Genomic DNA, 13901 nt, shown 5'->3' with positions numbered 1-13901 from the left:
CTGGTTTCAGCTGGGATGTAGTTAGCTGTCTTCCTAGTAGCTGGTACAGTGCTATGTTTTGAGTTCAGTATGTGAAGAATGTTGATAACACTGATGTTTTCAGTTGTTGCTCAGTAGTGTTTAGACTAGAGTCAAGGATTTTTCAGCTTCTCATGCCCAGCCAGGGCATAAGTTGGCACAGGACAGAGCCAGGGCACCTGACCCAAACGGGCCAACAGTGTATTCCATACCATGGGACGTCCCGTCTCGTTTAGGAACTGGGAAGTGGGGGGCAGGGATTCGCCGCTCGGGGACTGGCTGGGTGTCGGTCGGCGGGTGGTGAGCGATTGCCCTGCGCATCATTTGTACATTTCAATCCTTTTATTACTACTGTTGTCATTTTATTAGTGTTATCATTATCATTATTAGTCTCTTCTTTTCTGTTATATTAAATCGTTCTTATCTCAACCCAGGAGTTTTACTTCTTTTCCTGATTTTCTCCCCCATCCCACTGGATGGGGGGGGAGTGAGTGAGCGGCTGCGTGGTGCTTAGTTGCTGGCTGGGGTTAAACCACGACAGCAATTAATCTGTTTTACTGCATAAAATGTTAGCATCAACTTAACCATATTGACTTAGACTTGAAAGCCATTAAGTTGCAGCAGTTTTATGTGAGTTGCTGCTCCGCTGGTAAGCTGCACTCTGGTAGCTAGCAGTTTGTATACTTTTACTCGCATTGAGGGTACTGGGTTAATTCAGTAATTACAGTTCTCTAGGTTGGAGAGAATTCAATGGAAAAAATCCTTCTGTGTGGCTTATTTGTTCCCTTTCTATATTTGCTCAATAGCTCTGTATTTGCATTAGTTGAAACTTAACTTTCCCCTTCCACTGGGAACCACTTAACAGGTAAATCACAAAGCGCTCTGCTATCACCAATACTAGCGTAATAATAATTCAAGGTGGATGCGGTCATATTTTTCTGTCTCCTCCTCAGTTGTTCTGTGAAATCAGAACACTTCACTGGGAGGAGTTCAACTTGTCTATGTAAAACATTCATTTCTGTTTCTATAACCTACTGTTGTTTTAATGCTCACCATAGGGAACGGTAGCACTTGGGTACAAGTAACAACAACTTACCTTTTTTCTTTCAATCAAGACTTTAGGGCCTTCTGTGCTGGCAGGAGTTGCCGTGATGGTTTTACTTATCCCATTTAACTCTGCAATAGCAATGAAAACCAGAGCATTCCAGGTAAGGTACCAGCAGAGAAGGTGATGTTATCTGAATTGGCAGCTGTGCTATGAGAAAGGCAGGCAGCAGTGGTTGTTTTGGCCATTAATGAGCTGCCATTTGCACCAATTTACTTATGAGTAAGATTGTATTGAAATATTTAATAACTATATCTTCTCAGATAGTTTTTTCCATAGTTAATTGAATGCTAATTAAGGGAAAGGTGTGGCATTGAGTCAGTGGCGCTGTTCATATTGCTGGACCTGCTTCTGGGATTAGCAAGAAGGTTCTTTGTCTCCATATCCCTTCACCTGGTAGCTTTTTCTAGGAGTGCCTAGAGAAAGGGCAAATAAATGCTGTTCTTTGAGCTGTGAATGTCTGTTTTCAGAGATGGGAACTGAAACATGGTAGCTTGTTTTTTATGCTAATAGCCAGTGTTGACTTTCACTGCTACAGAGCTGGGCTAAATTTGAATTATTATCTTAACGGAAAAGGATCCTTTATTCCTTTCTTTGTAGTCTTAGTTGTCTCTGGTCAAGGAAGGCTGAAAAAACCAATATAATAGTGCCCTCTGGCTTTGTGCTAGTAAAACCTAGTAAGTGGCTTGTGCTGTGCAACTGATCAGTGACTGTTTGGAAGGTTAAAAAAAAAAAAAAATCAAGCTGTTGATGTAACAAAGGTACAAGTTGGAAAACGAATATAAATTATGGCATTTAAGCACAGCCTTAGTAACAGAGTGGTATTATTATGTGCCTTAAAGAGACATCCAGATTTCCCATTAAATCTCTTGGATACTGACATGTTAGTATTAACATTCCTTTTCTCCTTGCCCATTATAAGATGCTCAGAGCTGCATAACTTGGTGTGCATGTGTCTGTGAATGCAGTTTTTCATTTTGTCTATACAGCTGAGCAGGGATTTTTTTTTTTTTTTTTTAAAGTAACTGAATGAAGCACTGTATTCTAATGTATAGGAAAAAAAATAAACTAGGAGTAACCACAGTCTTCAAGGGATGCCATAAGAAATACAACTGTGCATATCAGGAAAAAAATCTGAAGAAATCAAAGGAAGAAGTAGGGTAGCATTTTTCTGAAGTGCCTGAATCTTTCTTTAAGGTGGTTTTGAAAATGTAACCCCTAACAGTGAAGATGAATAGAAAACTTTTCTACTCTGCTTTTCAGCCATTTTCTTTGATTTTTGGTTTCTTTGGATGTATAGACTTGCACAATAAGTTTACTGATAACAGTCTGGCTTGCTTTAATTACCTTTTGCATCCTCTTTAGAAATAGCCCAAGGACCATCACAGCTGTGAGACAACATGTTGAAAGCTCTTTTCTAGTCATTCATGTGACACTCTGTCTCCTGTGTTTGCTAATAACCTAGGTGGAACAAATGCGATATAAAGACTCCCGCATTAAATTAATGAATGAAATTCTGGGTGGCATAAAGGTGCTAAAGCTGTATGCTTGGGAACCATCATTTTCAGAAAAAGTGTTGGAGATACGAAAGAATGAGCTGCGAGTTTTGAAAAAATCTGCCTATCTCAATTCTTTGTCCACCTTTGCATGGATCAGCGCACCATTCCTGGTAAATTGAATTTGCATGACTTTCTAAGCTGTACAAGTACATCCTTGAAGGATAAGCGTGAGGCTTTCTGCTTGCTAAATGTACATAGGAATAAAATGTAAATACTTTTAAAAAAAATTATTCACATGCTTTGAAGCAAAGTTCCCTGTTCTCTAGAGCCTTTTTGTTAATCGGTATTAAAGTATTTCTTGATAAAGCCTGCCAGTGGAAGCTGGGAATAGCTGTCTTGGGAGAATTTCCAACCACTTCAAAGTACTTCCCATAACAAATTGAAACTAGAATTTGAAACCTCAGAGATATTTGTGAATAGCAAAAAAAATTTTAATTGAGTCAGTCAGGACAACGTCTTGTCTTAAGCTCTCGTTTGTACCTTTCGTGTTACAGTGCTCTGCTTGTTTTAGGGGGAGAGGGAGTTGTTAAATTATTCTACAACCTAAAAAAAGATTGATTTAATGTAAAAAATAAAGCCCAAATGATACATTGCCAATTCTGAAATGCTTTTTCCTCAGTTTTCCCTTTCCTTCTATTTTCCACTTCATTGCACTGTGATCCCTTTTGCAGAAAGGGTTTTGGTTTTGGTGAATAAAAACATTCAGATAAGTGCTTTGTCAAAAATATTCCTAGCCAACTGTTCTCAAGATCAAAGGCCCAACCCTGCAGAAATATTCTTAATGGCCTCAAGATCCTGCCTCTTTCATGTTTACTTAACGTTAATGCACTTCCTTAAATGCACATTCCCGCTCCTGCTCACCGTTAGTTTACTGCGTAGGGTGGTCCCTCCGCAGTGGATGGGCCCTGTCATACAGCAAACCAGCAAATTACTTGGATTTTACTCCCTTCCCTGTTGATCAGTGTAAGTCTTGTTTGCTTAGCCTGCAGTTTACAATGGGAAAATTTGGTTGGGTGGAGTTGGAAATGCAGCCAAACCGCAGCCAGGTAACTGTTTCTCATTTTTATTTGCCCGAGTTCTGTAGTTCACCTTTTGAATCTCCTAGTGCAACTAAATGTATCCATTAGTAATCTGAAAGTTATTTTATTTCACATGCCCTTTCTTATATCAACTTGTTCATACAACTTGTCATTCTCAAAGCATGTTGAAAAGGTCAGAAACAGAGAATTTGCCCAATTTTGTTGTTGATACTTTTATTTCAAACATGCCTGTGAGGCTTGACTGCTTTTTAAAATGTCAAAATATTACATATGTCTCGCAGTAAACTCCCTTTCTGGCTTTTAGGTAGCATTGACGACGTTTGCTGTATACGTTTCAGTGGATGAGAAGAATATCCTGGATGCAGAAAAGGCTTTTGTATCCCTCTCCTTGTTTAATATCTTAAAGTTTCCCCTCAATATGCTTCCACAAGTCATTAGCAACATTGCACAGGTAAGGAGGATCTTGTGCATAAGTTGTTTTGAACAACTTGAACAAAAAGAACCCCAGATGTCCCTGATTTCTAGAATGCAGAGATCCCTTGCATCTGCCTGTTAGCTGGTTTTCTTTCTAATATCTTTTCCCTACGGCTGCCCTGTGGTGTAAAGTGTGACATCTTCTGAGTATGCTTGCCTGTGTGAATTTTGCTTCACTCAGATGAACTCAGCTTGGTCTGAGAAATTTCACAGTTCAAAGCTTGAATTTCAGCATAAGACCAATTGCAGGGAAAGAATGAGTCACTGCTCAAGAAGCCTGTAGGGTGAAAGCTTAAGCCATTCTGCATGCTTTCTTTTACAGTAGTAAGAGCATTAAGTCCCCATTAAAAGAATGATAAAATAACACCGCGCTCTTTTCTTAGACAAGTGTTTCCCTAAAGAGAATTCAGCAGTTCCTGAGTCATGATGAACTTGATCCAAATTGTGTGGAAACAAAAGTGATTGCACCAGGTAAAGCCATCAGTATTTTTCTAAACTATGCTAATATAACAAACATCCTGTATTTGTTTTGGACTGGTTGAGTTATGAAAAAAAAACAAAACAAAAAACAAAACGAAAATAACAATAATAATCTTGGTTTAAAAAAAAAAAGTTGCTGGTTTGAAAAGTATGTGTTTGTTGTTCAGGCTATGTGGAAATTACAGAAGTTTCTGGCTATATTTTTGGGCTTTGAGCTGGGTTCTTGGGCCTGAGTTTGCATCTGCAATGTACTGCTAATAGCACTGAATAATGAAGTGCATCCACTGACCAGGGACAGCAAGACCTGTTCAAACCTTTTGCGCTGCACAAACGCTCAAGAACATTGTAAACAGTTTTGATTTCTTCTGTTGGAAACAGTATCCCAAAACAAATGAGCAAACCAGGTGGTCTCAGAAAAGTGTGTTTTGTCATGTAATGCACTTTGGTGATACTGCGGTTTGAAACTTCTCTTGTGTGATGCCGTAGACGGAGGAGAAGGGATGGCTGTGTGGCTGTCATGCGATTACTCTTACACACCACCCCACCAGGAGGTAAAGGAAGCCTGCAGATCTGTAACTTTTTAGTGTGGCAAGCAAAAAGCTGCACAGAGGCAAATTTAATCTGATATATCAAAGTCATCAGCATGCAGTGTCTCCTACCGACTTGAAAGTGGTTTCTTAAGTAAAGTTGTGCTAACGCTTGCGTGGCGATTCTGAGCAGCAAATGTTGGGACTAGCCTCACTGGGGCAGGGTGAAGCAGGACACCTTTTCAGCTCCATAGGTCTGTAAGCAAACAGTCTATAGCTTAAGCCGTGGTGAGTTATTTTAACTCTGAACAAGCCTGTCTTGTGACCCACAGTCATGAGACTGTGCTTCCCATGCCGGTAGAAAAGGGAACTGCAGTGTACATGAAACACCCATAAATAATAATTCCTCTGTCTGCCAGTCTCTCAGCTGTACTATTCTGTGTAATACATTTCCTGCCTTCTCTATTGTTATGTTTTTGTCATACAGGCAATGCCATCAGTGTAACAAATGCGACATTCAGCTGGGGAAAGGAGCTGAAGCCATCTTTGAAAGAGTAAGATTCCTTTATGCAATTGCAATGCAACATCTACCTGCTTCCTGGTTTCTGGTGCCTGGGAGGTCTGTTTGAAAGATGTCTAGTAATATCTGCAGGCATACTTCTGAAAAAGGTTGTTTTCACGCATCACATATGTGCATCTCTTCCCCCTTTAAAATGTCGAGCTAATCCTCATGGTTTATGGTATTTAGGTTAACAGAACAGTGCTGTAAGGCTTTAACTCCACAGCAACTCACATAAAATAGTTACCTATTGAAGGACAGAAAGGCTACGTAAATTTCTTAAATAGACATTTTTTTAGCTGAAGCATTGGACAAATTGACCAAATTGATCTGATGGATTATAAGGACAGTTGAGATGTCTGGGTTTGGACTTGGGCATGCGAACAGTGATCTGTTTTTTTAAGAGTCTTGTGGCATACTCATCCCGGTGGCTGTAGATGGGCCATTTCCAGGCAATGGGGGTGCATGTTTTGCTCATTTGCCTGTTTGAATGAATACAAACAAAATTGCCTGGAAGCATATACTTCCTTATGTTATGTTTTGTTGTCAGATCAAAATCACAGAAACCTGGTAAGTGTTGTTAGAATTCTAGTCCAACGAGCTCATGCTGCTGTGCTGAGTGTATTATCTTAACAGGTTATACATGGATAACCTGCAAGCAAGAGGCTTAGAGTTCAAAGGAGCCAGTTTGGTTCAGGCAACCAAACCTGCAGCCAGGTTAACTTCAATGTTCTGGTGTTTATTTCAGAAAGAACCATGCATCTCCAGCTCAGATTGCTAGCCACCTGGGCCTAAAAATTACCTGGTGACTTCCTAAAATAGCAGTAAGGCAAAACTCAACTAGAGGGAAAGAATAATGGAAAAAAAACCCAAACGTGTAGTGCTTTTGAGTTTTCCTGCTTTGAATATTTCTTTTAAAAAAACCAACAACAAAAAAAAAACCCTCTTGCAGTGTTCAAAACATCAACTACCTGCTTGGTAAGAATATGCATAAGAATTAGAGCCCTAGTTCTGCATCAGAATCTGGGCAAACAGAAGTTTGGCTTGATTTCATTAGTGAAAGACGCTTTGATGGCAAAGAGACCATGTCCATCAGTCATTTCCCTATCAGTTCACCTTCAAAACCAGGACCTAAAGCAGTCCATTTAAGCATAATGCGGAAAACAGTAAAGGATTTTAACTGGGAAAGTTTTGGTTTTCTTGTCTTGTTGTGAACTCTATTTACCAGCACTGGAAATATGGTACTAAGGTGGTTTGAACATTTTTAGATGGGATGTATTCACTCACTACTTTTGTACAATTGCTCTTGCTTCTAAAATCAAAACCCAAAAGACTTCTGGAAGATTGTCTGCTTTCAAAATGCTTGTTAACCCTGTTTGACTTGCTGATGGACTGATATGACACAGCAAAGGGTCTTAGAAGGCTTGCTACCAATCCTACTGGTTTAACAACCAAGAAGATGGATTAATGCTGTGTTTCCATTTGCTCCTACAGTTCTGGTTACAGTTGATTGTGTACAAGAAAGGTAGGAGAAGACCAGTGACCAAGCTATGCTTACTATATCCAGTCAGGCTGAGGTCAGGCTGATTTGTCACTGTGTATTTCAGCCGTGGTTTAAAGACCCATAATGTCTTTAGTAAACTAATGTTTAATTAATTTCCAGCCTGTTTCCTCCACAGTATAAATCTGTTGGTCCCCAGTGGTGCTTTGGTTGCTGTTGTTGGCCATGTTGGCTGTGGGAAGTCTTCTCTGGTGTCTGCTCTCCTGGGTGAAATGGAAAAGCTGGAAGGAGAAGTGGCTGTGAAGGTTGGTGTTGTTTACAATGCCATTTAACCATGGTATGGAAATGTGCTGCTTATGCCTGTCATTGCTTATAATGCACATCAAGCTGGAGAGGGAATTCTGTTTGCTCCTATGCCAGCTTGTCTGCATGTTTATTTGGGTTTTGCCCACACCTGTTCAGTTGTGTTTTATATAAAATGACTCTCCCAATTCTATCAACTATACATCAGCAATTAGCACACATATATGTATAATGTGAATGTATATCGAACAGGAGCTATATCTATGTGCTGCAGATCTTAATCGGAGTTGTAAGTGTGAATTGCTGCTTGTTACAAGTCAGAGGTTTCCTTTCTCCCTCCTTGTTCAAGGGTTCTGTTGCTTATGTGCCTCAACAAGCCTGGATCCAGAACGCCACGCTGAAAGATAACATTTTGTTTGGCCAAGCTCCTAATGAACAAAAATACCAAAATGTCCTGGAGGCCTGTGCTTTAAAAACTGACCTGGAAGTGCTGCCAGGAGGAGATCAGACTGAGATCGGAGAAAAGGTAAGGGGTTTGTTTTTTTTCAAGTCAGACCTGCTTGGTGATTCCTGTTCTGTCTAGCTAAAGAGAGATTGCTGTAAAGTCAGCACTTGATTTGATTTGATCTTTGCAATGGCATCCCTGCTACAATCAATGCTGAAACATGCGGGGCAGTTTTGTGGAAGGCAGTTGGACTTAAACTCGTTCCTAACTTTAAGCATGTGTTTGTACTGTGATGCATAATTACACATCTAGCCCTGGAAGATCAGAGCATCCTCCATTTGTTGTCCAATTGTAAAGGTGCATCTGTCCAGAATACTTAAAGTCCTTCCTTCTCCTGTAGGGATAAAAAGGGAGGGAACATATGGTGTGCGTCAAGTGAAAAAGTGATATGATCGTCCCTTAACACCTCATTTTAATGAGAAACTTTTACATCTGTGATTACCAACAAAGATTTTTTTTCATAGGCCACTAAATTTGAGATGAATATCATGAAGTGGAGTGGGTATGTGGATTTGTATGTAAGATGAGAGATGTGGAAGATGTTCCAGGTGCTGCAGCCCTGCTTTGAATGTTTGCATTTTACATCCTGGTTGACGGTCTTCCTTTTTATAGTTTTGTGTTTTAATAGCTCCCTTTAGGAGCTTATTAAGCAAGAGGCTTATTCCGTCTCCAGATTGCTGGGTGAGTGGAAGTTTGGCAGCGAACAAACAGATTTAGAGGCGTTCTGTTCTGTCTCTGGCTCAGAGTGAGTTATTCTCTTCAGTGCCTCGTGTTTCAATTCAGCATCCGTGTGTTTGACTGGGTGAGAGCCATAAAGAGTCATAGCTGTTGTTGGAACAGAGTCATGGTATGTTTTGTTCTCTCCTCTTTCCCTTCAGGGCATCAACCTCTCAGGTGGCCAGAGGCAGCGAGTGAGCCTCGCTCGTGCAGTGTACAGCAACTCTGACATTTACCTATTAGATGATCCTCTCTCTGCTGTGGACTCGCATGTTGCGAAGCACATCTTTGACAAAGTTATTGGTCCAGATGGGGTACTTAAAGGAAAAGTAAGCTGGCATTTAGATCCTCTTAAAAATGTACACAAACTCAGAAGCACTGATGGGTAACAGGAAAGCTATTTCACCACCGAGGCTTGAGCGCTGAATCATTCCTGCATTTCTGTGTTAAACTGGCAATGTGGACACCTTTTTCCCCACAGCACAGACTCTGCAGTGAGCTGCTATTTAGCATGCCCAGAAGCGATGTGATCTAGTCATAACATGTAGAGGCAGAAATCTGGTCTGTCTTTTAAAACCCCTACTATGAGATGTCCAAAAAGAAGACATTTGCAGAAACTTGTAAAGGTTGTCAGCTTAGTATTGCTGCTTGTTACTCGGAGGCGGTGCAGCGAGGAAGTTGTAACAGCTTACTGATTTTACAGAGGTCTTTGGCAGTATCCAACCAAATTGCAATCTCTTTGCTTCCCCTTCTACTCCTGTTACAATCTTGTCAGACGTCAAAAGGGAAGGGCTGCAAAGAAATCAGCACAAGGGAAATGGGGAATAAAAATTCAGTTGGTTTACTTCCCTCTGTGGTTACATCAGCATGCAGCAGGAAGCATAGTAAGTTCATGTACATATTTCCAAGCTAATTTGGCTAACAAGGACAGTGTATTTTCACTGGTATTTCACCTTGACATGGTAACTCACTCCCTGTCCCAAAAATGTGGTAGTATTTGGCTTGCTGAGCAGTGTTAATCCCCACAGTGACAACTGAGAGATGTGGGTTTTTTCTTTTTCCCTATCCAGACCCGAATTCTGGTGACCCATGGTATCAGCTTCCTGCCTCAGGTAGACCATATAGTTGTGCTGGTAGATGGCAAGATCTCTGAAATGGGATCTCATCAAGACCTTCTGAAACAAAACAAGGCCTTTGCAGAATTCCTGCGAAATTATGCACTTGATGAAGACATCGAAGAGGATGAACCAACAAGTACAGTATTGCTTTTTCTTAAAACATGTCTTTTTCTATCAGCCAGATTACAGATATTTTCTCTGTATAAAATGTCCCTGGCTTCTTCATGACAGCCTGGCATTTGCCTTTCTGCACTCTATGGCCAGCTCTGTATTATTGATAAATGTTTTCACAAAGTTGTTTCAAAATTTCATGTGGTTTGTCCTAGAAAAAAAGCAATTCTTGTGTTAAAATGATTCTGAAATTGGGAATTTATTTTACAATTAGAAGTAGCCGAGAACAAACTGGGCTTGCTATCAAAGGGGCTACCTAGAGTCTGATATTTTTTCCCCGTTTATATGTTGTTGTTTTTTTCATACAGCAAAGTTCAAATTACATTTTAATCTTGGGTTACTTTCCAGCTTGGTTTGATTCTGATAAAATGATACAAGATTAAAGCATTTTGGTAAATGTTTCCTCTGTGTGACAGTGTTCCCACACTCTCTGATTCGAGCTCTGCTTCTCTCCAGACAGGCAGAGAGGAACATGCATGACATCTAGCAACAGCAGAGGCTTGCAGTAGTTCCTGACATGACTCCCCCGTCCCAAGATCAAGCCTAGATCATGCCCTATAAGTGAATTTAGCTAGAACCAACACTTGCTTAACATTTCTGATGCACCAAAGGAATGTGATGTAAATGCATTTGGCAGCCAACCTGCCTCACAAGATCTTTGCAATTTAGTTAGGAGAAGGGATGTAAGCAAAACTATTGGGGAGTTCATGCACTATGATTTCCTGCTGTGATATTGTTTTTCATGACTCTTGCTTTGTACAGCCACCTTTTTCTGTGCTTTCTGCTGTATTCAGCAAAAAGTCTGAGGTATGTTCTTGTCTTGCAGTGCTGGAGGAGGAAGAAGTCTTGCTAGCTGAAGACACCCTCAGCATCCACACTGATCTGGCAGATAACGAACCAGTGACAAACGAGGTCCGCAAACAGTTTCTTAGGTAAACATGAGGTTCATGTATTTATAGTCTGTGTCCGGGGTGAAGCACATCTGAAAGATGTTAGTCACATACTGCTTCTCAGTCTGGGCCTTAGTTTCCTTAGTTTCCTCTTACAAAGAAATTGGTTTAGTATCCTTTTGAAAATAAATGTGAAAGAACGTGCAAAGAAGATCAAACATCTATTCCTGCAATCCTCTTTTTAATCCGAACTGAACCAATTTCTTAAAGCTACTCTCTGGTTCTCAGGTAACACTACTGTGTGTATTTACCCACACAACACTAAAATGCTACTAGTTGCATGATAAATAAACCCTTTGTATTGTGCCCTTCCATTGGGAATCTTGGAAATCTTTAAAGTTTTCATAACCATACCCGTAGATGCTGTCCAGCTAACTGTTGATGTGAAAACAGAGAAGGTCAGGGCTTAGCTTTGAAATGTCTGTCTTGTGATGAAGCCTCTAAAGGCCTTTACCAAAGAGCCCAAGCCCTACCACAGCCTTTGTTAGGTACTATAATTCTGGCATCACTGAACATCACTGAACATTCAGGGGGGTGGTACAAGCACCCATAGTTGTGAGGGAGGCTGGCATGGGAACTCAGCAGAAGAGCTGCGAATAAGTCCAGTGTGCTGCATCCCAGTCTTGCCTTAGCACTGCCACAATATGCCCTTTTTCTCCTAATGACTCTTTTGTTTTAACTAGGCAACTTAGTGTAATATCTTCTGAGGGAGGAGAATGTCCCAACAAAATGTCAACAAAGCGAAGAGTCTCTGAAAAGAAGTCAGCAGAGCCTCCTCTGCCAAGAAAAAATCCTAATGAGAAACTTATTCAGGCTGAAACCACTGAAACAGGAACGGTATGGTTTGATTCACCCCTCCCTTTTTCTAAAATCTTTTTTTCTGTTTGAAAAAAATCATTTTTATTTTTACATTTGATCCAGTTCTGTTAAATGCATTGTATAAATCACGACTGCAGGCTTTAGGCATTAATCTGGTGGCCACTGATCATTGAAATTTGGGATTTTGGCAGAGGTTTCTGCACCTGGCAAGGGCTATGTACTTAGGAAAAAAAAGAAGGAAAAAAAAAAAATCCTTTCCAGCTCCTGCCACAGTCACCTGATACCGCATAGCACTGCACTCCATCAGCCCTGCCTTTGCATTGCAGAGCTTTCAGCACTGTTGGTTTTTAAACTGTCTGGCTGCTGTTGAGTCCAGCTGCAGCACTGGTTATTTGATGACCCGCAGCAGTGGGTTATACAAGCCAGCTGCCTTCTGTGTGCCAGCGAATCTGTTCTGCCTAAATGATACCTGCCACCCCAACTTGGAGAGCATTTTATGCTTATAGGTACAAAAGGGGCTGTACTCTTCCTGAGCAGGGCCAGGGAGTGAAATGGGAACAGGGAAAAAGAGAAGAGAAGGAAAAAAAGAGAAGATGGGAATACAAAAGTAGAAGAAGGGGACAGAAAGGAGCAGCAGATGGAATAGGAGTGGGGAGGTTTTGTTAAAGAAAGCCCCTTCCCTCCACTTCAGAAGGCCCAGTGTGTCTTGTTTAGTCTGAGGTACATGGTCCATGGCACAGACATGTAATTAACTGTTTCTGTGGATTATTTTAGCTTTCAAAGTCCCTAATCAACAACACTTGTTCTTTTATAATTAAATTAAATTATAATAAAAACCTTCTAATGCTTTTTTAGAGACTGAGTTTTTTTCTGGGTCTCTTTCTTTTTGCTTCTCTGCCTTTTTGCACTAACTTAGAGATAGCATCTTTACTTTTTGCCACAAGCATCATCTGTTTATGTTCCTATTGGGGTGCACTAGCATTTGGTACCTCATTTAAGCTGCTATAAAGACACCTGAATGGAGGCATATTCAGTACTTTTCCTTAAATAGGCCATTTAAAGTAGTCCTGAGCTCGATATGCCTGCCAAGTTGCTTCTTTTGCCTGAAAAACTTGGCTCCTGTTCTTATTATCCATCCTTTGCTGATATTTGATCAGCCTCTTTTCGTTTGGTTTTAGGTTTTTTTTTCCCCTCTGGTATAGTCTTAAAAACTAAAACCTCACAAAGCTAATAAAATACAATTCCTCAAAATGGAGGAAAAGGGTATTTCAGAGAAATTTCTGACTTGCTTTGAAAGTCGTCTCCCTGATGTGGAGCTCAGGCAGGTGAACTGTTCTCTGTGGTATGTTAGAGTTCGGGCAGTTTTGAACTTAGCAGTTCCTCTGATGAAGAATTTTTTTCTCTTCTATCTAAACTCCTGATTGTGTAAGTTGTACAAACCAGCTTTGGTGTGTGATTTTGCAGGTAAAGCTGACAGTGTTCTGGCAATATGTGAAGGCTGTCAGCCCTGTCATTTCTTTAGTGATATGTTTCCTATATTGCTGTCAAAATGCCGCTGCTATTGGGGCCAACGTGTGGCTCAGTGACTGGACCAACGAGCCGGTGATAAATGGGACTCAGCACAACACAGCCATGAGAATTGGAGTCTATGCTGCCTTGGGCCTTTTGCAAGGTGAGACCAGAAAAAATCATGATGTTTGAATGTTTAGTAAAGAGGAATTAAGTGGGAAGCCATGGCACCAGTTGCTGGTGTCCCAAAATTGCCCCCCAAATACTTCAAAGCAAGTGAAGTAACATAGCCTGGAGTTACAAAGTCTCAGTTCAGCCCAACACTTTTAATTTTTGTTGTGAAGCTCTTGAAGGGGGTTGAGCAGGTGACATGGAAGCTTGAGAGAGGTAAGTTGGACAGAAAATGTGAAAACTTAGGTGCAGAAGAGTCTGAAGGGTTGGGGTGAAGTTGTAGCATTAGGACTTCTTGGAGGCTTGCGGAAAGCAGAGGGAAGATGGTTGTGCATCTGTGAATGATGCATGTGAAATCCTACATGCATCCATACC

General features: G+C 40.7%; 1 protein-coding gene across 3 annotated transcripts in view; it reads left to right on the top strand.

The window, feature by feature from the left end:
- Positions 1 to 13901, top strand: part of ABCC3 (ATP-binding cassette, sub-family C (CFTR/MRP), member 3) — a 52483-nt gene that overhangs the window by 30883 nt on the left and 7699 nt on the right. The window contains exons 11-22 of one of the 3 annotated variants that reach the window (XM_010578705.1): positions 1134 to 1226; positions 2589 to 2792; positions 4027 to 4173; positions 4580 to 4667; positions 5691 to 5757; positions 7442 to 7568; positions 7916 to 8092; positions 8950 to 9117; positions 9859 to 10042; positions 10904 to 11009; positions 11711 to 11864; positions 13311 to 13518. In XM_010578705.1, coding sequence (XP_010577007.1) covers positions 1134 to 1226; positions 2589 to 2792; positions 4027 to 4173; positions 4580 to 4667; positions 5691 to 5757; positions 7442 to 7568; positions 7916 to 8092; positions 8950 to 9117; positions 9859 to 10042; positions 10904 to 11009; positions 11711 to 11864; positions 13311 to 13518 — 1723 coding nt within the window. Of the gene's footprint in view, positions 1 to 1133; positions 1227 to 2588; positions 2793 to 3561; positions 3644 to 4026; positions 4174 to 4579; positions 4668 to 5690; positions 5758 to 7441; positions 7569 to 7915; positions 8093 to 8949; positions 9118 to 9858; positions 10043 to 10533; positions 10621 to 10903; positions 11010 to 11710; positions 11865 to 13310; positions 13519 to 13901 lie in introns of those variants that run through there. The other 2 variants (XM_010578706.1, XM_010578707.1) reach the window with 2 other exon arrangements.

This window comes from Haliaeetus leucocephalus, unplaced genomic scaffold (genome assembly GCF_000737465.1).
Source record: "Haliaeetus leucocephalus isolate CR32 unplaced genomic scaffold, Haliaeetus_leucocephalus-4.0 Scaffold646, whole genome shotgun sequence".
Taxonomy (NCBI): Eukaryota; Metazoa; Chordata; class Aves; order Accipitriformes; family Accipitridae; genus Haliaeetus; species Haliaeetus leucocephalus.
This window is presented reverse-complemented; position numbering and strand designations above follow the sequence as displayed.